The sequence below is a fragment of the Erinaceus europaeus genome, chromosome 6, assembly GCF_950295315.1.
Source record: "Erinaceus europaeus chromosome 6, mEriEur2.1, whole genome shotgun sequence".
NCBI lineage: Eukaryota > Metazoa > Chordata > Mammalia > Eulipotyphla > Erinaceidae > Erinaceus > Erinaceus europaeus.
In genome coordinates, this window is record NC_080167.1 from 14,887,898 (window position 1) to 14,909,266 (window position 21,369).

A 21,369-nucleotide genomic window follows, 5' to 3' on the forward strand; every position below is an offset into this window, starting at 1 on the left:
AACCTCAGGCATGAAAGTTTTTTTGCATAACCACTTATGTTATCTCCCCAGCCACACAAGATTTTTTTTTCTATGTGAATATATGTTTATATGAATATAAACACCTATACATATGTAAGTGTTTATGCACACACATAATTTTAATAAAATTAGAATGACATAGTTCTTATAGCTCTTTGCATTTAATGATAAACTTTGTGTCATCATCATCAGTCCTTGAAAATCTGATTTATAAAACAAAAGTATTTACCCCTTGACTATCATATTTATTACAAATACATTTTCCAATTTTGTTGCTTGCCTTTTAATTTTGTTAGAACATGTTCTGTCAAAAAAAAGAACATGTTCTGTCTTGACATTTTTAATTTTTATGATGAAAAATCAAATGATCATCTGTTTTCTCCCACAGTTTTCATGTTTAGGAAGTCGTTCCCCATTCAGAGATCAGTTAAAAGTCAATATGCAGTTCACTCTAGTCTAGTAATAGCTTTAAATGTTTACATTTAGGGAGTCAGGTGGTAGCACAGCGGGTTAAGCGCACTGTGGTGCAAAGCGCAAGGACCAACATTAAGGATCCCAGTTCAAGCCCCCAGCTCCCCACCTGCAGGGGAGTTGCTTCACAACTCAGTGAAGCAGTGAAGCAGGTCTTCAGGTGTCTATCTTTCTCTCCCCCTCTCTCTCCATTCCCCTCTTCTCTCCATTTCTCTCTGTCCTATCTAACAATGACATCAGTAATAACAATAATAACTACAGCAACAATAAAAAAAAAACAAGGGGAACAAAAGGGAAAATAAATAAATATTTAAAAAAAATTTTTTTAATGTTTACATTTAACCAGTTAGTCCATCAATGATGCAGTGAGGTTTTCATTCAGTGTGCTACTTTGAAATGTGCACAATCTAAGTTCAAGTCTGGCCCTGAATGTATTGAAGGAAGTTTCAGTGCTGTGCTCTCTTTTACTCTCTTTGCCTATCTCTACCAATGAGAGAGAGAGAGGAAGTGTGTGTGTGTGTGTGTGTGTGTGTGTGTGTGTGTGTGTGTGTGTGTGTGTGTGTATGGGAAACAGACAGACATAGGAAGAATGTTTCTGGGGGTCGGGCGGTGGCGCAAAGCACAGGGACCGGCGTTAGGGTCCCGGTTCGAGGCCCTGGGTCCCCACCTGCAGGGGAGTCACTTCACAGGCGGTGAAGCAGGTCTGCAGGTGTCTATCTTTCTCTGCCCCTCTCTGTCTTCTCCTCTCTCCATTTCTCTCTGTCCTATCCAACAACGAACAATATCAACAATGGCAATAATAATAGCCACAAGAAGGCTACAACAACAAGGGAAACAAAAAGGGGAAAAAAATGGCCTCCAGGAGCGGTGCAGGCACTGAGCCCAGCAATAACCCTGAAGAAAAAAAATAAAAAAAGAATGTTTCAGATGAATTATACTGGTGTCTATAACACATAAAAAAAAATGTGACATAGGTAGATATACAAAGAAAGAATTGATTGTAGAGGCCAAATGATAGGTGTATGGGTATTCACTGTATAGTATTTTTCATTTTTTTCTTTGAAACTGTCCATGATAAACAAGAAGTAATTCCATCAAAAAAGGTATCTGGAATGTGTTAGCCAAATGCCATTACTGAAATAACCTGCATCATAAAAAATAAAATCATCCCCACCTGCAGGGGAGTCGCTTCACAGGCAGTGAAGCAGGTCTGCAGGTGTCTATCTTTCTCTCCTCCTCTCTGTCTTCCCCTCCTCTCTCCATTTCTCTCTGTCCTATCCAACAACGACAACAACAATAATAACTACAACAATAAAACAACAAGGGCAACAAAAGGGAATAAATAAATAAATATTAAAAAAAAGAAAAAAAATAAAATAAAATAAAAAAATAAAATCACACATACATCAGAAAGGGACACATAGCTACTACAGTTGTATTTTTAGTGACTAAAAAAGGGCCAAGAATAAGGAATAATGGACATTGCCTAGCAAGCCTACTAATGAAAAAGGCATGTACCATGACACATCTGTCACAGAATTAAAAAAAAAAAAAAAAGTCATGATAAATTACAGAACATACCTGCTGAGAAAGAAAAAACTCTGCTTGTTTTTGTGACAGAGGCCCACTGCAAGATACTTCTTCTTCTCTGGAAAAAAAAATAATAATAATGACACAATAGTGAACATGATAATGCTTACAAAGTCAAATCAATCCTAAATCAGGTAAGCTCAAGAACCTTTCCAATTCTCCTGGTAAGCAAAATAGTTCATTTGGACAGTGTGCCTGCTTTTCCATTTACACAATCCAGGTTCAAGTCCAGCCCTCTCAACCGCCACCCCTACATTATAAGCAGTTTCAATGCTGTGGCATTTTTCTCTCTCTCTCCCTCTCTGAAAAAAGCTGTCCTGGAGTGGTGAAGACCTGACAATGATAAAAAATAAATTAACTACCTGCAGGGGAGTCGCTTCACAAGTGGTGAAGCAGGTCTGCAGGTGTCTATCTTTCTCTCCCCCTGTCTCTATCCAACAACAATGACATCAATAACAATAATAACCACAACAACGATAAAAAACAACAAGGGTAACAAAAGGGAAAAAATTAGCCTCCAGGAGCAGTGGATTCGTGGTACAGGCACAGAGCCCCAGCAATAACCCTGGAGGCAAAAAAAAAAAAAATTCATTAATTAACTAATTCTCCCTTCTCAGGAACAGAAAAGATACTTAAAAAGTGATAAAGGTAGCAGAGGTATATAGCATAATGGTTATGCAAAGAGACTCTCATGCCTGAGGCTCCAGAGTCTCAGGTTCAATTCCCCCATAGAGCCATAAATTAGAGCTGAGTAATGCACTGGCACAAAAAGGAAAAAAAAGAAGAAGAAAAAAAGAAAAGATGGGGTGAGAAGGGTTGATGAAGGATAATTCAGTCTATTATAAAGTACCATTGCTTACTATCTCCTATGAATTCCAACATACTATTAAGAAGTTGACCCTCCTTGAGCTAAGTTACATGAGCGTGGTGGGTGAATGCAGCCTGACAGTTGGGAAGCCTGACGGAGGAAAGGGCACAGAGCTTCTTGAAGATGAGGCCCACTCCTGGGGAAGCAACCATCAGGAGCAGGCCTCCTGGGAAGTTCAAACAGCTCCTTGTGATACCGTGGTTCTCGTGAGCTCTTCTAAGCACTTGAGTACTCCCACGTATCTCCATCATTTCCTCTTATTTACAGTGTAAGAATCTCTTTTCCTTCAGTTCTTGAACCAGAGAACTGACCAAAAAAAAAAAAAATAATAAGCTGGTCCGCATTTCACTTCTGGAAATATCTGTCAGGCTGGCTACATTCAATGACTCATCCTCTGTCTGGCTTTCTCTAAGGCTGTCTCTATCCTCTCATACTACCTTTTAACAGTACAGAACTTGTCAATAAGTTGGCATTTCTCCACAATTCATGTGGTAAATGTTTTTGCCAGCTGCTTTTCAAGTCTTAAAGTCTTTTAACAGAATGAACAAATCTGAACATAAATAAATACGCTAGTAAGTCGATGACAGGTGAACACACCACTCACTGTCTGCCAGTGGAGGTTGTGGAACATATACTGGAGACTCAGGAGAGTGGACAGTGGCTCCACCACACCACCTAGCTTTGCAGCAATCAGCTCAGAATCAAGAAAGAGCCAGAGAGGATGGCAGCAATTCCATGGCACCAATCCACCACAGGTCTCCACCCTGTAGCTAGCTACTGATCTACCAGCCACAGCAGGCCTGGGGTTAACACCTCAAGATTCCACCTGGAACTCAAGTAACAACTAGTATCCTGGATTGGTTAGTTATGTGGTTGTTGATTGCCTCCACTAATATCAAATGCTCATTCTTCTTACTTCTTTCTTAAAATGTTTTTGTTTGTTTGCCTCCAGGGATATTACTGGGGCTCAGTGCTGGCACTATGAATCCACGGATCCTGTCAGCCATTTTTTCCATCTTATTGGACAGAATATAAAGAGAAATTGAGGGAAAGAAGGGAGATAGGGGAGTCAGGCGGTAGCGCATGTGGCATGAAGCGCAAGGATCGGCATAAGGGTCCCGGTTCAAGCCCCCGGCTCCCCACCTGCAGGGGTGTCACTTCACAAGCAGTGAAGCAAGTCTGCAGGTGTCTATCTTTCTCTCTCCCTCTCTGTCTTCCCCTCCTCTTTCCATTTCTCTCTGTCCTATCCAACAACAACAACATCAATAACAACAGTAACTACAACAACAACAACAACAAAAAAAAAAAAAAGACAAGGGCAAAAGAGGGAAAGTAAATAAATATTTAAAAAGTTAAAAAAAAAATTAAGGACCAGCACAAGAATCCCAGTTCCAGCCCCCAGGTCCCCACCAGCAGGAGGGTCACTTCGCAAGTGGTGAAGCAGGTGTTTCTATCTTTCTCTCCCCCTCTCTGTCTTCATCTCCTTTCTCAATTTTTCTCTGTCTCATCCAACAACAGCAACAATGGAAAAAAATATGGCCTCCTATGGTGCAGGCACCAAGCCCTAGCAATAACCCTGGAGGTAAAAAAAAAAGAAAGAAAGAAAGAAAGAAAGAGAAAATAAACAGAAGATAAAGTTAAAAAATGACAACTGTGGAAGGTTCCAACAGAACAGGAAGCTTGAGAACTTTTGGACTCTGGAGTTTTTTGAGCAGGGTGGTGACAGGGCAAAAGCCAGTGGAGGAGGGACTAAGAACTATAAAATAAATACCCAGCGGGGCTGTGAGCTGCGCCTCTCCCATGGGGTCTAGCCAGAGATACTGACCCAGCCCCTTTTCCCCCATGCTATGTGCTTAAACCACATGTTGTCCATCTGATCCTCCAACATCATCAGGCCCTTATCTTGGGAGTTTTGAGTCTGCCAAACACTGACAACTCTCTTCAGGGATGGCACCTCCACCACTTGTTCCTAGTCTTAGCGAGACCTTCCTAAATAGCACCTAACTGTCACTGGGGTTCCTTTATTCACTTCACTGACTCTTTGATGTAACCCTACTTATCAGTTACTCGTGTGTTATCTGAGCCCCCACCCCCACATTACTCCATGAGGACAGGAATAGTCTCCTCGCTGCTATATAAATGGAACCTAGCATAATGCTGGCAAACAGAAAGTACTCACTATTTCCTGAATAAACTAAAGGACTTGAAAGACTGATATTAATTAAATCACTAAAGGAAAGTAGAGAACTTTTACTTGTGTTAGAACATTTAGAACCTTTCAGAAGCACAGAGGAGCTGTTATTCTAGTAACTTGCAGACTAGCTACCTGCACTGTAAACTCAAGCAGTGTAATCCTATCTATAAGCCTGCTCTTCCACTGCAGGATACAGGAGCTGCCCATTAGCAACAAGTAAATGAAAAGCCAGGGCTAAATTTCAGGTTGCACTGGGGCCAGGTGGTGGCACACCTGGTTGAGCATACATGTTACAGTGCTCAGGACCCAGGTTCAAGCCCCCAGTCCCCACCTGCAGGGAGAGTTTCAGAAGTGGTGAAGCAGGGCTTCAGGTGTCTCTCTGTCTCTCTCCTTCTCTATCTCTCTCCCTTCCTCTCAATTTCTGGCTGTCTCTATCCAATAAATAAAGATAATTTAAAAATTAAAATAAATGAATAAATAACCATGAGACCAGGGTAGATATAATGGTTATGCAAAGAAACTCTCATGTCTGAAGCTCTGAAATCCCAGGTTCTATATCCTGCACCACCATAAGCCAGAACTTAAAAAAAAAAAAAAAGATTTTTTAATATTTATTTATTCCCTTTTGTTGCTCTTGTTGTTTTATTGTTATAGTTTTTATCATTGTTGTTATTGATGTCATCGTTGGGTAGGATAGAGAGAAATGGAGAGAAGAGAGTAAGACATAGAGGGGCAGAGAAAGATAGACACCTGCAGACCTGCTTCACCACTTGTGAAGCAAGTCTCCTGCAGGTGGGGAGCCGGGGGCTTGAACCAGGATCCTTACGCTGGTCCTTGCACTATGTGCACTTAACCTGCTGCACTACCGCCTAGCTCCCAAGAATAAGATTTTTAAAATAAATAAACAACTATCTATTAAGCATTTTTTCTCTTTTTAAATTAACAATTTGGGGGGAGGGGTCGGGCTGTAGCATAGCGGGTTAAGTGCACATGGTGCCAAACTCAAGGACTGGCTTAAGGATCCCGGTTTAAGCCCCCGGCTCCCCACCTGCAGGGGGGTCGATTCACAGGCAGTGAAGCAGGTCTGCAGGTGTCTGTCTTTCTCTACCCCTCTCTGTCTTCACCTCCTTTCTCCATTTCTCTCTGTCCTATCGGGCAACAACAATATCAATAACAACAATAATAACAGTGATTAAAAGCAACAAGGGCAACAAAAAGGGAAAATAAATAAGTTAACAACTGGTTATCACTTTCAAATACGAAAGGATAGAAAATTAGCAAACTATCCAATATTATTTTCCCCTTTCTAGTTTTATTACAAAGTTCTAGGGCAAAGGCTGGGGAGATAGCATAATGGTTACATAACAGGACTTTCCTGATTCCTATGGCAACATAGTTCCGAGATTCAGTTACCAGCTCTACCACAGACCAGAGCTGAGTTAAAAAAAAAAAAAAAAAACTTAGTGTAAGAATAATTCCCAATTTAAAAAAAAGCATTGGAGGGCAGGGGTAGATAGCATAATAGTTATGCAGAGACTCTCATGCCTGAGGTTCCGAAGTCCCAGGTTTAATCCCCTGTACCACAATACGCCAGAGCTGAGCAGTGCTCTGGTATTTTGGTATATCTCTCTTTATCTCTCTCTGTATCTCTCTCAAAAATAAAATAAATAAATACTTAAAAAAAAAAAAAGAAAGAGGAGTCAGGTGGTAGCACAGTGGGTTAAGCGCACATGGCACAAAGTGCAAGGACTGTAGTGAGGATCCCAGTTGGAGCAACCGGCTCTCCACCTGCAGGGGAGTTGCTTCACAGGCAGTGAAGCAGGTCTGCAGGTGTCTATCTTTCTCTCCTCTCTGTCCTTCCCTCCTCTCTCCATTCCTCTCTGTCTTATCTAACAATGATGATATCTATCACAACAACAATAACTACAATAAAAAAAAAGAGGCTAACAAAAGGGAAAATAAATAAATATTAAAAAAAAAAAAAAGGAAAAAGCATTGGGGCTGAGAAGTGGTGCACCTTGTACAGTGCACACATTACCATGCGTAAAGGACCTGGGTTCAAGCTCTTTGACCCCCACCTGCAGAGGGAAAGCTTCCTGAGCAGTGAAGCAAGGTGCAGGTATCTTTCTCTTCCTCTCCACTTCTCCCTTCCCACTCAATTTCTCTCTGTCCTTTCAAGAGAAGGGACAAGAGGGGAAAGGGACAGGGATAGGGATAGGGACAGGACAAGAAAGGAAATGAAGAGAAAAGAGGGACTGGGAGTAGTGAATTCATAGTATAGGCACCGAGCCCCAGCGATAACCCTGGTGGCAATTTAAAAGAGGAGGAGGAGAAGAAGAAAGGAAATAGAAAGGGCTGAAGTAATACTCTTCTAATATTAAAGTATAACATTAGAAAAGATCAAAAAAGAAAAACAAATAATTTCATTTTAAAACAACCAAGAGGGCCCGGTGGGGGCACACCTGGTTTAGAGCACATGTTGAAATGTTCAAGGACCTGGGTTTGAGCCCCCAGTCCCCACCTGCAGGGGGAAAGCTTCACAAGTGAAGTGGTGAAGCAGTGCTGCAGTTGTCTCTCTGTCTCTTTCCCACTGTCTCCCCCTTCCTCTCAACTTCTGGCTAGCTCTATCAAGTAAATAAAGAAAATAAAAAATAAATAAAAATAAAGAGCCATACTATTAAAAAAAAAGTTTATAAATATACCTTCTTTAGGAAAAAAAAAAAAGCCCAGATCAGTGTAAGGATCCCGGTTCAAGGCCCTGGCTGTCCACCTGCGGGGGATGAGGGGGATAGGTGAAGTAGATCTGTTGGTGTCTGTCTTTCTCTCTGTCTCTGCCTTCCCCTCCTCTCTCAATTTCTCTCTATCCTATCCAACAACAATGACAACAATAATAACAACAACAGCGATAAACAACAAGGGCAACAATAGGGAAAAAATAGCCTCTAGGAGCAGTAGATTCATAGCCCTAGAAATAACCCCGCAGGCAAAAAAAAAAAACAAACAAAAAAAACCCTGGTGTCCAACAGATAAGTGGCTGAAAAAATTGTGGTATATATACACAATGGAATACCACTCAGTTATTAAAATGGTGTATTCACCTTCTTCACCTCATCTTGGATGGAGCTTGAAGGAATCATATGAAGTGAGATCAGCCAGAAAAAGGAAGAAAATGGGATGATCTCACTCATACACAGAAGTTGAAAAATAAGAACAGTCAGGAAAACACAAAGCAGAACTTGGACTGGAGTTGGTGTATAGCACCAAAGTAAAAGACTCTGGGGTGGGGAGGAGGGTTCAGGTCTTGCAACATGATGGCAGAGGAGGACCTAGTGGGGGTTGAATTGCTATGTGGAAAACTGAGAAATGTTACACATGTACAAACTATTGTATTTTACTGTTGACTATAAACCATTAATCCTCCAACAAAGAAACTGAAAAAATAAAAAATAACAATAAAATAAGGTGGGGAGCTAGTATAATGGATATGCAAAAAGACTCATACCTGAGGCCCCCAGGTCTCAAGTTGAATATCTATCACCATCATAAACCAGAGCTAAGCAGTACTCTATCTCTAGTGCAGTACTCTATCTCTAGGGAAAAAAAGAAGAAGTAGGGGTAGGGGTTGTGTGTGAAATAGCTCACTTGGATAGCTGGATAGTGCTGCTTTGCCAGGTTGGAGTCAGACCCTCACTACACTGAAAAAGAGGTTTCAGTGCTACAGTCTTCTCTTCTCTTCTCTTCTCTTCTCTTCTCTTCTCTTCTCTTCTCTCTCTCTCTCTCTCTCTGCCTCTATCTAAAAAAACAAAACAAAACAAAACAAAAAAACTGCTCAGAAAAATAGCTCAATGTATTACAGCACAGAATTTGCATGCTTGAAGACCCAGAGGTTCCAGGTTTAATACCTGGAACTATATTCCAAAGCTGAGCGGTACTCTGGTGTTTGGCTCCTCCACCCCTCATAAAAATAAATGATTCTGGGGGTCAGGCGGTAACGCAGTGGGCTAAGCGCACATGATGCAAAGTGCAAGGACCGGCAGAAGGATCCTGGTTTGAGCCCCCGACTCCCTACCTGCAGGGGAGTCACTTCACAGGTGGTGAAATAGGTCTGCAGATGTCTTTCTCTCTCCCCCTCTGTCTTCCCCTCCTCTGTCTGTTTCTCTCTGTCCTATCCAACAACAATGACATCAATAACAACGATAATAATGATCACAACAATAATGATCACAATGGTAAAACAACCAGGGTAACAAAAGGGAAAAATGGCCTCCAGGAGCAGTGGATTCGTGGTGCAGGCACTGGCAACAACCCTGGAGGCAAAAAAATAAATAAATGATTCTTTGAAAAAAAAATTTTTTTTTTAACTTAAAATGTTATAATGCACAAGAGCCAGGTTCAAGACCCTGGCCGGCCCCCACTTGCAGGGGGAAACTTCATGAGCAGTTAAGCAGTGCTGAAGGTACCTTTCTCTCCCTCTCTAGCTTCCCTCCTTCCCTCTCAATTTCTGTGTCTATCCAAAATAAATAAATAAATATGTAAATAAATATGACAATTTTATAAAGAGAGTTAGTGAATCCTCACTAACTTGCCTCTGCATTTACCACCAGTACCTCCCAACAGAAGTCAGGAAACAAGGATGCCTCTGGTGCAGCCTGTCTGGGTCAACTTCCTGGATCAAGAGGAAGATGATGGCCAGCATGTAAACTCTGAATGAAAGAGGACTGATGGCACCAGGAATCATTCTATTTCACTAGAAAGAGATTCCTGTCAGAAAAAGCCATTACCTTATAGATACATCAAGTTCTTCTTTTTCCATTTTTCTTTCTCCCTCATCTCTATTGGTCAGTTCCATATCAGCATCCTCCACTGTCTTTTTTTCACCATTCTGGAAATACTGTTGAAGGGCAGTGTATAGTTTAAACACTTGACTGAAAGAAAGCTTACTGTAAGCCAAGATCATGTGACGCAGGAATAAGCCTACAAAATAAAACAACGACAACGAGAAAGAATTAACTGAAATCACAGCCATACCAAGTCCATGACAATTTGTTGCAATTCTCCAACTGTTATCCCCTCTACCTAGAATGTTCTTCTCCAATGCTTTACAATGTTGGTTTCTCACTCAGGGTTCAGCTCTCCTACTCATCCTCCATCATCTTTGTCCATCTACTTTCTTTTCAACTGTTAAAAACTCACTAAAATTAACTTATTTGTTTACTATTTTGCTTCCCTCTCTATATGGCAAAATGTTCTGTCCATAAGAGGAAGGTCGTAATTATCTTGTAAATCCAGAGTCTGCCACACAAAAGAACATTAATAAATAACTTATTTTGGAAAACATAACAATTACCATACAAAAAGAAAAATAAAACAAAAACACAGATGAATGGAGCATTGATATAAAACTAACAGAAAGCATCAAGAAATTTCCTGTACGCCCTCACTTTATGAACAATATGAGTAATTTGGTGTTTGGTGTCTTTGTTTTTAACCAGAGCACTGCTCAGCTTATGCTTATGGTAGTAGCAGAGACTGAAGATGGACATACTCTGAGCATCAAGTATGAAAGTCTGTTACATAAACCACTATGCAATCTTCCCAGTCCCCAATAATATATTCTTACTACCTTTCCTCCCAAGAGTTTAGTTGGTGGTCCTGATAGACCTGAACAATGTACACAAGTGAATCAGAGGTCTATGGGAAAGAACTGAGAAACATAAATGCTTCCAAGACCAGCCTAGTCCTTTTACTACTGTAGAATAGAGGATGCTTTGCTATAAGACAGTTTAACAGATGAAAAGTGCCATGCAATAAATAAAATTAAAATGTGTCCAGCATCCCCAGTGAGCTTAGTCAGATGTAGCAGAGTAATGATAGATGTGATTTAGAAAGCAGCTCATTTCAATGACAGTATTCTCTGCTCTCCTTAGAAAAGCTTCATACCTACTACACTCGTTTTGTGAACCTCTGGTTCAGTTCCAGAAAAAGAATCTGAAAGGTCATCAAAAAATTGTTCCATATCCTTCAATTCACCTTCAGCCATCAGTTTGATTCTAAATAAGAAAATTGAAGTGTGCATTTTAGGAAGGCCCTTTGAGCATTACCACAATTAGCTACAATAAATTGTTAATAATAAAATCTTAACAGAAGATAATACAACAATAACCTTTAAAAGCAATTTGGACCCCGGCTCCCCACCTGCAGGGGAGTTGCTTCACAGGTGGTGAAGCAGGTCTGCAGGTATCTATCTTTCTCTCCCCCCTGTCTTCCCCTTCTCTCTCCATTTCTCTCTGTCCTATCCAACAATGACGACACCACCACCAACAAAAATAATAACTACAACTATAAAACAAGGGAAAAAAAGGGAATAAATATTCTAAAAATATTTATAAAAAATAAATAAAAGCAATTTGGAATAACATATAAAATGGTAGCACATAAAGCAAACTTGATACTCTAAAATGTCAATACAATATTCCAGAAAATATCATAGCTGATACTTCCTTGATCAGTAAATCTCTCAAAGTAATATATCGGCCAATAAAAATGAAATTCTCCTGTAACAACTAAAAATAATGAGGTAGATCAATAAAGAGTAATGAACTCGGGGTGGGGTGGGGGTAGCAGTAGTGCAGCCGGTTAAGCGCACATGGTGCAAAGCCCAAGGACTAGCTCAAGGATCCCAGTTTCAGCCCCCAGCACCCCACCTGCAGGGGAGTCGCTTCACAAGCTGTCAAGAAGGCCTGCAGGTGTCTATCTTGCCCTCCCCCTCCGTCTTTCCCTTCACTGTCGATTTCTCTCTGTCCTATTCAACGACAGTCATAACAACGATAAACAACAAGGGCAACAAAAGGGAAGGGAAATAGCCTCCAGGAGGAGTGGATTCACGATGCAGGCACTGAGCCCAGCGAAAACCCTGGAGGCGGGGAAAAAAAAAAAAACTTTTTCTAAGTTTCATCTACTTTGACGTAATTGCTATCGAACAGGCCATGGCCGGTGCGCCAGCTATGTTCCATCGCTGGGGAGCCAGAGACACCCGAACTGCCCCTGCGGCTACAGACAGACTATGACCCACATAGTCAACGACTGCCACCTCTCCAGATTCAAAGGAGGTCTCGAAACTTTACATCAGGCTCAACCTGATGCTGTTGACTGGCTACGGAAGAAGGGCAAACGCTAGAAGAATCTACTTTGACATTTCACGTTCATATATAAAGAAGAAAATAAGTTTACCTGATCTGTACTGAATTTGCCAGTTGAGGACAGGATTCTTCAATTAACTTGTATAGTTTAGAGAGAGTAATATCTGGGCCCTGAGTAAAGATATAGAGGTTAAGCATAAATTATAGACAGGCCTTGGTACACAATGATGGACCTAGTTTGGGAGTGAGAGTGGTTTACAGGCATCTACCCTGGTGAAATGAGAAATTGTACCCATGTGCCAACAACTGTACTATAAACCATTAGCCTCTAAATTAAAAAATAAAGAAAAAAATATAAACTGGATCCCACTTCATTGAAGGAAATTTTGGTGCTGTAGTCTCTTTCACTCTCTACATCTATCTAAAATAGCAATAATAATAAATAATATGGAGTCGGGGGTTAGCGCAGCGGGTTAAGCACACGTGCCGCAAAGTGCAAAGACCAGTGTAAGGATCCCAGTTCCCCACCTGCAGGGGAGTCGCTTCACAAGCAGTGAAGCACATCTGCAGGTGTCTGTCTTTCTCTCCCCCTCTCTGTCTTCCCCACCTCTCTTCATTTCTCTCTGTCCTATCCAACAACGACAACATCAGCAACAACAATAATAACTACAACAATAAAACAACAAGGTCAACAAAAAGGAATATTTAAAATAATAATAATAAATTATAAGAACTAGAGACTGATAAACAGCTGCAACACTAACTCATTTATCAACCCAACCACTTTAACAAACATTCTAAATATGAAGTCTCCAAACAGGAAAAGGACTCTCTAGTATCTATATAAAAATGCTAATGCAGTATTTCACATTTGCATAACATTCTCATTTATTTAGTGAAATGATCTAAAATGGGAGCCAGGTGACACAAACATTATAGTGCACAAGGACACCAGTTCAAGCCTGTAGTCTCCACCTGCAGGGGGAAAACTTCACAATCCTTGAAGCAGCGCTGCAGGTATCTCCTTACTCTCTAACTCCCCTTGCCTTCTCCATTTCTCTATCCAAAATAAATTAAAAAGAAATAACATTAATAAATTATCTAGTGGTCCAGGAGGTGGCGCAGTGGATAAGGCATCGGACTCTCAAGCATGAGGTCCTGAGTTCAATCCCCAGCAGCACATGTACCAGAGTGATGTCTGATTCTTCCTCTTTCTCCTCCTATCCTTCTCATTAATAAATAAAATATTTAAAAAAATAAAAATAAAAATGAATAAATAGTCTAACATAGAATATGTAGTTCAAGGGTTCATTACTCTTTTCTTCTTAGTTTTGTAATTATAGTAAAGATGTACCCTCCCTGCCCTCTAGCTACCTTCATCAGGAAAATGAACTCCAAAGATAGCGGAGCAGTACTTTGTTCTCTCTCTATATATTTTTTATTAGTGGTTTAATAATAACTGACAAGATTGTAGAATAAGAGGGGTACAATTCCAGGGGCCAGGAGGTAGCACACCAGGTTAAGCACACATACTGCGAAGCACAAGGACCTGCACAAGGATCCCAGTTCAAGCCCTCAGCTTCCCACCTGCAGGAGGGTCACTTCGCAAGCGGTCAAGCAGGTCTGTAGGTGTCTTTCTTTTTTTTTTTTTTAAAGATTTTATTTATATATGAGAAAGATAGGAGGAGAGAGAAAGAACCAGACATCACTCTGGCACATGTGCTGCCGGGGGTCAAACTCAGGACCTCATGCTTGAGAGTCCAAAGCTTTATCACTGCGCCACCTCCTGGACCACTGTAGGTGTCTTTTTGTCTCTATCTTTCTTCCTCTCCACTTTCAATTTCTCTCTGTCCTATCCAACAACAATAACAGCAACAAATACAACAACAATGGAAAAAAGATGGCTCCCAGGAGCAGTGGATTCGTAGTGCAGGCACCGAGCACCAGCAATAACCCTGGAGGCAATAAAAAAATAAAATGGGGGGGGGTACAATTCCATACAATTTATCTCCCTCTCTTTCTAAGTGAAAAATGAAAAAGTTGGGCCCAGTAAGTCACTCAGTAGTGTCATGCATGCATGAGGTTGAGTTCATTCCTTGACAGCAAATTAAAAAAAAAAACATCATGGTGGCGCACCTGGTTGTGTGCACATGTTACAGTGCACAAGGAACTGGGTACAAGTCCCCAGTCCCACCTGCAGGGGGAAAGCTCTGCAAGTGGTGAAGCAATGCTGCAGGTGTCTGTCTCTCTCTCCCTATCTCCCCTCCCCTCTCAATTTCTCTCTGTCCAAACCAATAAAAATGGAAAAAAATGGCCGCCAGGAGCAGTAGATTCATAGTGCCAGAACCAGCCCCAGCAATAACCCTAGAGGCAAAATAGTAATAATAATAATAATTTGGTATTTTTCAATATTTATTATGAGAAAAAGGAGAGGGAGAAAAATCAGAGTATCGTTCTGGGACATGAGATGCCAAGGATTGAACTCAGAACTTCATACTTGAGAGTCTAATGCTTTATCCACTACACCACCTCTTAGGGCACTGAAATAAATCTTTAAGCAAAATTTAAAAGTATATATGTATGCACATATATATGTAACTATATCCCTATCTATATACACAAACATACAGCAAAACATCCATTCTGAAGCAATTACAGAAGACAGACCTTCCACCTTCTGCGTCCCACAATGACCTTGGGTCCATACTCCCAGAGTGTTAAAGAATAGGAAAGCTATCAGGGGAGGGGATGAGATACAGAATTCTGGCGGTGGGAATTATGTGGAGTTGCACCCCTTTTATCCTATGGTTTAGTCAATGTTTCCTTTTTTTTTAATGTTTCCTTTTTATAAATAAATTTTTAAAAACATCTATTCTGAAATGTTAATAGTCAAATGAAAATACACTAACAGTTATAATCTCTGAGAAGGGACAAAATTGGAGGGTACCCTTCATTTTAAGTTTTTAACAGTAAGATAGTTCACTTGGGAGTGTGCCTGCTTTGCCATGAATACCACCCAGGTTAAAGTCTGGCTCCTATGACACTGAGAGAGACCTTGGTGCTGTGGTGTCTCTCTCTCTCTTTCCCTTTCTATTTGAAAAAAAAAAAATGCCCCAGAGTCATGAACCCGTGATAACAAAAAAGGGACTTTTTAAAAAAAATTTTTAATATTTATTTTCCTTTGTTGCCCTTATTGTTTTATTGTTGTAGTTATTACTGTTGTTATTGATATCGTTGTAGTTGGATAGGACAGAGAGAAATGGAAAGAGGAGGGGAAGACGGGGAGAGAAAGACACCTGCAGACCTGCTTCACCACCTGTGAAGCGACTCCCCTGCAGGTGGGGACCCGGGGGCTCGAACCAGGATCCTTACGCCGGTCCTTACGCTTTGCGCCACGTGCACTCAACCCGCTGCGCTACCTCCCGACTCCCCCCAAAAGGCTTTTTAACAATAAATCTTTGTGTGTTGAGTAGCTAAAAAAAAGTTAAGTCAATTATAAATCCAAACAACAAGAAATTGAGGCTTTTTTTTTTTCTTACCTTGGAGTCTCTCTAGTTCTTTGCTTAGTTAACTACCCAATTCTATATAAACGGGGCTGGGTGGTGTTGCACCAGGTTAGTGCACGTGTTACAATGCCCAAGGACCGGGGTTCAAACCTGCAGGGCGAAAGCTCTGCAAGTAGTGAAGCAGTGCTGCAGGTGTCTCTCTGTCTCCCTATCACCCCCTTCCTTCTTGATATCTGGCTGTCTCTATCCAATAAATATAATACAAAAGAAATAGAAGAAATTCTATATATACTTTAAGACTATTTAGTAGATTAAAACCATGAAGTGATTTCCATGAATTTCTCTTTATAGAGGGAGACAGAGAAACAGGCAAAGTCAAAGAAACCAAAGCACCAAAGCGCCCTTCTATGCGGTGGGTGCTGGGTTCAAACACGGGTCTCACATGGCGGAGCAGCGCACTATCAAAGTGAGCTATTTCGCCAGCCTTCAATGCAGTCATCTCAAAACACAGCATCTGTAATATACTGTTCCCATTCTAGAAAGCAGACACCAAATAATTTGTGGATCTTGAAGGTAGACACATAGCAAACAGTGAAGCTACAACCTAGGTCTGCAGAAGAAAATAAAGCATGGGCCGTTCTTAGCACACAGTAAGTGTTCACTGTTTCCTGCTAGTTCTACGTCATTATATCGACTTGTCACCATCTTCTAGGGTACCAAGCCTCTTTCTAGGCTTGGTAAAACTTCACCAAAACTGCGTGAAATGCCATTCTACAAAAGGCAGAAGACCTGAGGAAATAACTTTTCCGCACCCATCACAATAACAAATACGGAAACCACAAATGAACCTACAAAAAAAAAAAAAAAAGTAAAATGCATGTGAAACGTCTTCTCATGGCAAGTAGTCGTTAAGTGCAAAAGTCTCTGCTGAACGCCAGGTCGCCAAGGCCCGGAAAGCGACTCGCGGAAGGTTTGGTTTGGGGAAAGCGAGCGCCCGGCCGGGCCCCTCACCTGCAGCAGCGGCAGCAGCAGCTGGTTGAGCCTCCGCCGCTCCATGAGGCTGACGGCGCCCTCGCCGGTGCGGCCCATCTCATTCAGCAGCACCAACACCGCGATCTTATACGGCGTCACCCAGTCCTTGATGCCGAACACATTGGCGTGCACTACCCCATTGGTCATCATGGGGTTGAAGTATAGGCTCTCGTGGACACTGGCCATGGCGCCCTGCAGCTAAACTCCGCCGCTTTGCTGCAGCCACCGCCAGGTCCCGGCACCCGGAACCCCACAAGCACCCCACGCCTCAGCCCGCCAGTGCGGGAGAGGTGCTGTATCCCAGGAAACAGGCATTCAGGCGCTCGCGAAATGTCACAGGCCAATTGAAACAGCCAGGACAGAGCACATGGGAGGACTGCAACCAATCAGAATGTCCAGGATTGCTGCACTTGGTGCAGTTGCAGATTGAGTCCCTACGGAACCTATTGCAGAAGGAAAACAGGTTCCTAGAGGGTAAATCATAAAAGGAAGGCAACGGTGGCAGGATAGAAGGCCCCCAGGGGTCAAATTAAAGTTGGTTTTAATTTGGCTGTATAAAAAAGCAACAAATTTTACACTTACAAATTTTGTGTTTCGGCGGAGGAGACAGCCTAGTAGTATTGCAGAAAGACCTTCATTCCTGAAGTTCTAAGGTCCCAGGTTCAATCCCTCCCACAACCTTAAACTAAAGCTGAGCAGTGCTCAGGTCTCTCTCCCTCTCCCTCTAGTAAAACAAAACATGTTCTTAAAAAGTTGTGCTGGGAGTCAGGCGGTAGCGCAGCGGGTTAAGCGCAGGTTGCGCAAAGCGTAAGGACCCGCATAAGGATCCTGGTTCCAGCCCCCGGCTCCCCACCTGCAGGGGAGTCGCTTCACAAGCGATGAAGCAGGTCTACAGGTGTCTTTCTCTCCCCCTCTCTGTCTTCCCCTTCTCTCTCCATTTCTCTCTGTCCTATCCAGCAACAATAAAAACAACAAGGGCAACAAAAGGAAATAAATAAATATCGAAAAAAGTTAATAAAAAGTTGTGTTTTCGGCGCAAAGTGCAAGGTTCCTGTTCGAGCCCCGGCTCCCCACCTGCAGGGGAGTCGCTTCACAAGCGATGAAGCAGGTCTACAGGTGTCTTTCTCTCCCCCTCTCTGTCTTCCCCTTCTCTCTCCATTTCTCTCTGTCCTATCCAGCAACAATAAAAACAACAAGGGCAACAAAAGGAAATAAATAAATATCGAAAAAAGTTAATAAAAAGTTGTGTTTTCGGCGCAAAGTGCAAGGTTCCTGTTCGAGCCCCGGCTCCCCACCTGCAGGGGAGTCGCTTCACAGGCGGTGAAGCAGGTCTGCAGGTGTCTGTCTTTCTCTCTCCCTCTCTGTCTTCCCCTCCTCTCTCCATTTCTCTCTGTCCTAACAACGACGACACCAGTTACAACAACAATAAAAAGACAAGGGCAACAAAAGGGAAAATAGATACAATTTAAAAAACTTTTAAGTTGTGTTTTAAATAAAAATGGAAGTACCAAGAGTCGGGCGGCAGCGGGTTAAGCGCACGTGCGCAAAGCGAAAGGACCAGCTTAAGGATCCGGGTTGGAGCCCCGGCTCCCCACCTGCAGGGGAGTCACTTCACAAGTGGACAAGCAGGTCAGCAGGTGTCTATCTTTCTCTCCCTCTCTCTGTCTTCCCCTCCTTTCTCCATTTCTCTCTGTCCTATCCAACAATGACAACAACAACAATAATAATAACTACAACAATAAAACAAGGGCAACAAAAGAGAATAAATAAAATAAAAATAAAAAATATTAATAATCCAGTAATACCACTCTTGGGCATTTATCCAGTGGACACTCAAACACTAATAAGAGGAGACATGTGCACCCCTATGTTCATAGCTGCATTATTCATAATAGCCAAAGAGTGGAAGCAGCCTAAATGCCCATCAACACATGACTGGATAAAGAAGTTATGGGATATAAATTCCATGGAATACTATACTACTCTGCAATCAAAAAAGATAATATTGTGTCCTTTGGGACAAAATGGATGGAACTTTAGATGATTATACTTAGTGAAACAAGTAAAGAGATGAAAGACAATATATTCCAATATGTGGATCTAGAGATCTGATTTACATGAATTTGCCAAAAAAAAAAAAATCCAAACAAAACAGAAGCAAGCAAACTGTAAGACTTGTGAGGATGGGGTGGTTTCAGAGTGGGTGTGGTATGCAACTATACATTGTAATCTTATAACAAAATGTTAATAACAAAAATTTATTTAATAAAATAAAAGTTTGCATTTGGTTAATTTTAAGATGAAAGTGAGGAAGCTTTTTAAAGATGAAGATGAGTATTTTTTCACAATATTTCTCAAAGGCAATTTACAGACAGCTGAGGCTACAATGATTATGTATATGAAAAAAGAAGATAATAATACTTCTATGTGTGAGTCTTTTCTGGTTATTTATTTTTTTTATCAGAGCTTTGCCCAATTCTGAATTATGGCGGTGCCTAGACTGAACCTCAGATCTCAGCTATAAAGTCTTTCTGCTATTCCCTGGACAAGTGAGTCCATTTCTTGTCTAATAAACTACAAAATCTACAGTGTGGCTTTCATAGCTCTTCAAAATCAGTCCTTGGAGACCAGAATGGTTGGTGTTTGAAATGGGCAAGTTCAAGAAACCCAGGAAGGTGGTGATGGTCCTGACTAGTGTATTCTGGATGCAAGGTAGTCATCAGTAAAGAACATTGATTGTGGAACCTCAGACTTGCCCTTACAACTGTCCTCTGGTGGCTGGAATTGACTTCTATCCCTCCACAAAGTGGCATCCACCTTCAGAAAAATAAAATTGAAAAAAAGTCAAAGGCCAAATATTTTGTGAACATTTATTTATTTATTTTTCCCTTTTGTTACCCTTGTTGTTTTATTGTTGTAGTTATTGTTGTTATTGATGTCGTCGTTGTTGGCTAGGACAGAGAAATGGAGAGAGGAGGGAAAAACAGAGAGGGGGAGAGAAAGACACCTTCAGACCTGCTTTCACCGAGTGTGAAGCAACTCCCCTGCAGGTGAGGAGCCGGGGCTGAGACCAGGATCCTTACACCAGTCGTTGCGCTTTGCACCACCTGTACTTAAACCGCTGCACTACCACTTGACTCCTGTGTGAACATTTATAACTAAAGTCACCTTGTGCCCACAACTATTAAGTCCTAAGACTGATCTTCACTGCCAATTCAAAGCAGTACCTCAAGCCAATAAGAGAAAAAGACCTATAACTTGGAGTGACTTTGGCTTAGTTTTGTATGTCCAACATACTCTACACAATATGTACTATTGCCTATTTGCAAAAAAAAAAAAAAAAATTAGTTGTGTCCCTTAAATATAAGGATGAAATAGCTCAACTGGCAGAGTATCATCCTTGGATATCTGAGGTTCTTGGTTCAATCTATAGTGATGCGATGCACCAGAGTGACACTTTGGCTTGCCTTTCCCTGACTCAAGTAAAATCCTCTCATATGTGATAAATAAAATAAATATTTTTTTCTTCTCCAGGGTTATCACTGGGACTCAGTGCTGGCACTACAAATCCATGGCTCCCAGAGGCAATTTTTTCCTTTTTCTTTTTTTTCCATTTTATCTGCTAGGACAGAGAGAAATAGAGATGGGAGGGGGAGGTAGAGAGGGAGGAGTAAGATCGACACCTGCAGACCTGCTTCACTGCTTTTGAAGCATCCCTGCTGCAGGTGGGGAGTGGGGGCTCAAACCTGGGTACTTGCGTGGGTCCTTGCACGTAATACTATGTGCCTTTAATCAGATGCGCCACTAGCTGGCCCCCAATAAAATAAGTCTTTACAGGGCCAGGAGGTAGCTCATCCTCCTGTAAAGCTCATGTATGAGGAACTGGATTTGAGCCCCGGCCACCACAAGGGAACATCACACAAGAGGCAATCTCAGGAACAGTGCTGTGATGCCTCTTCTTTGTCTGTCTCTTTCCTTCTCTGTCCTTCACCCTCTTTCTGAAAAAGGAAGAAAAATTAGTCTAGCACAGCAGGAGCAGTGGAATCATGCAGGCATGAAGCCCTGGTAAAAAAAAAAAAAAAAAAAAAAAACCTCACAAATTTTTCTTAAAAAAAAACCAAACATGAGGATTAGCACAGTGGATTAAGAGCATGTGATGCAAAGCATAACCACAGGCGTAAGGATTCTGGTTCGAGCCCCCGGATCCCCACCTGCAGGGGAGTCACTTCACAAGCAGTGAAGCAGGTCTGCAGATGTCTATCTTTCTCTCCTCCTCTCTGTCTTCCCCTCCTCTCTCCATTTCTCTCTGTCCTATCCAACAACGACATCAACAACAACACAATAAGAAAATAATAAGGGCAATAAAAGGGAATAAATAAATATTTAAAATATTTTTAAAAATAAAAATAAAAAAATAAATTCCCCCATGGTCTGGGAGGTAGCAGAATGGATAAAGCATTGGACTCTCAAGCATGAGGTCCTGAGTTCAATCCCAGCATACATGTACCAGAGTGATGTCTGGTTCTCTCTTTCTCTCCTATCTTTCTC

General features: G+C 41.6%; 1 protein-coding gene across 2 annotated transcripts in view; it reads right to left on the reverse strand.

Annotated features, from left to right (window-relative positions):
* The window catches only part of ANAPC5 (anaphase promoting complex subunit 5), a 49,830-nt gene extending 32,699 nt beyond the window's left edge, over positions 1–17,131 (reverse strand). Inside the window, exons 1-5 of one of the 2 annotated variants that reach the window (XM_060193116.1) lie at positions 16,801–17,131; positions 12,375–12,454; positions 11,085–11,194; positions 9,926–10,118; positions 2,074–2,140 (exon numbers count right to left, since the gene is read on the reverse strand). In XM_060193116.1, coding sequence (XP_060049099.1) covers positions 2,074–2,140; positions 9,926–10,118; positions 11,085–11,194; positions 12,375–12,454; positions 16,801–17,007 — 657 coding nt within the window. In that variant the 5' untranslated portion in view covers positions 17,008–17,131. The remainder of the gene's footprint in view (positions 1–2,073; positions 2,141–9,925; positions 10,119–11,084; positions 11,195–12,374; positions 12,455–16,800) is intronic. The other variant, XM_007529208.2, reaches the window with a different exon arrangement.
* Between the last annotated feature and the right edge of the window lie 4,238 nt (positions 17,132–21,369).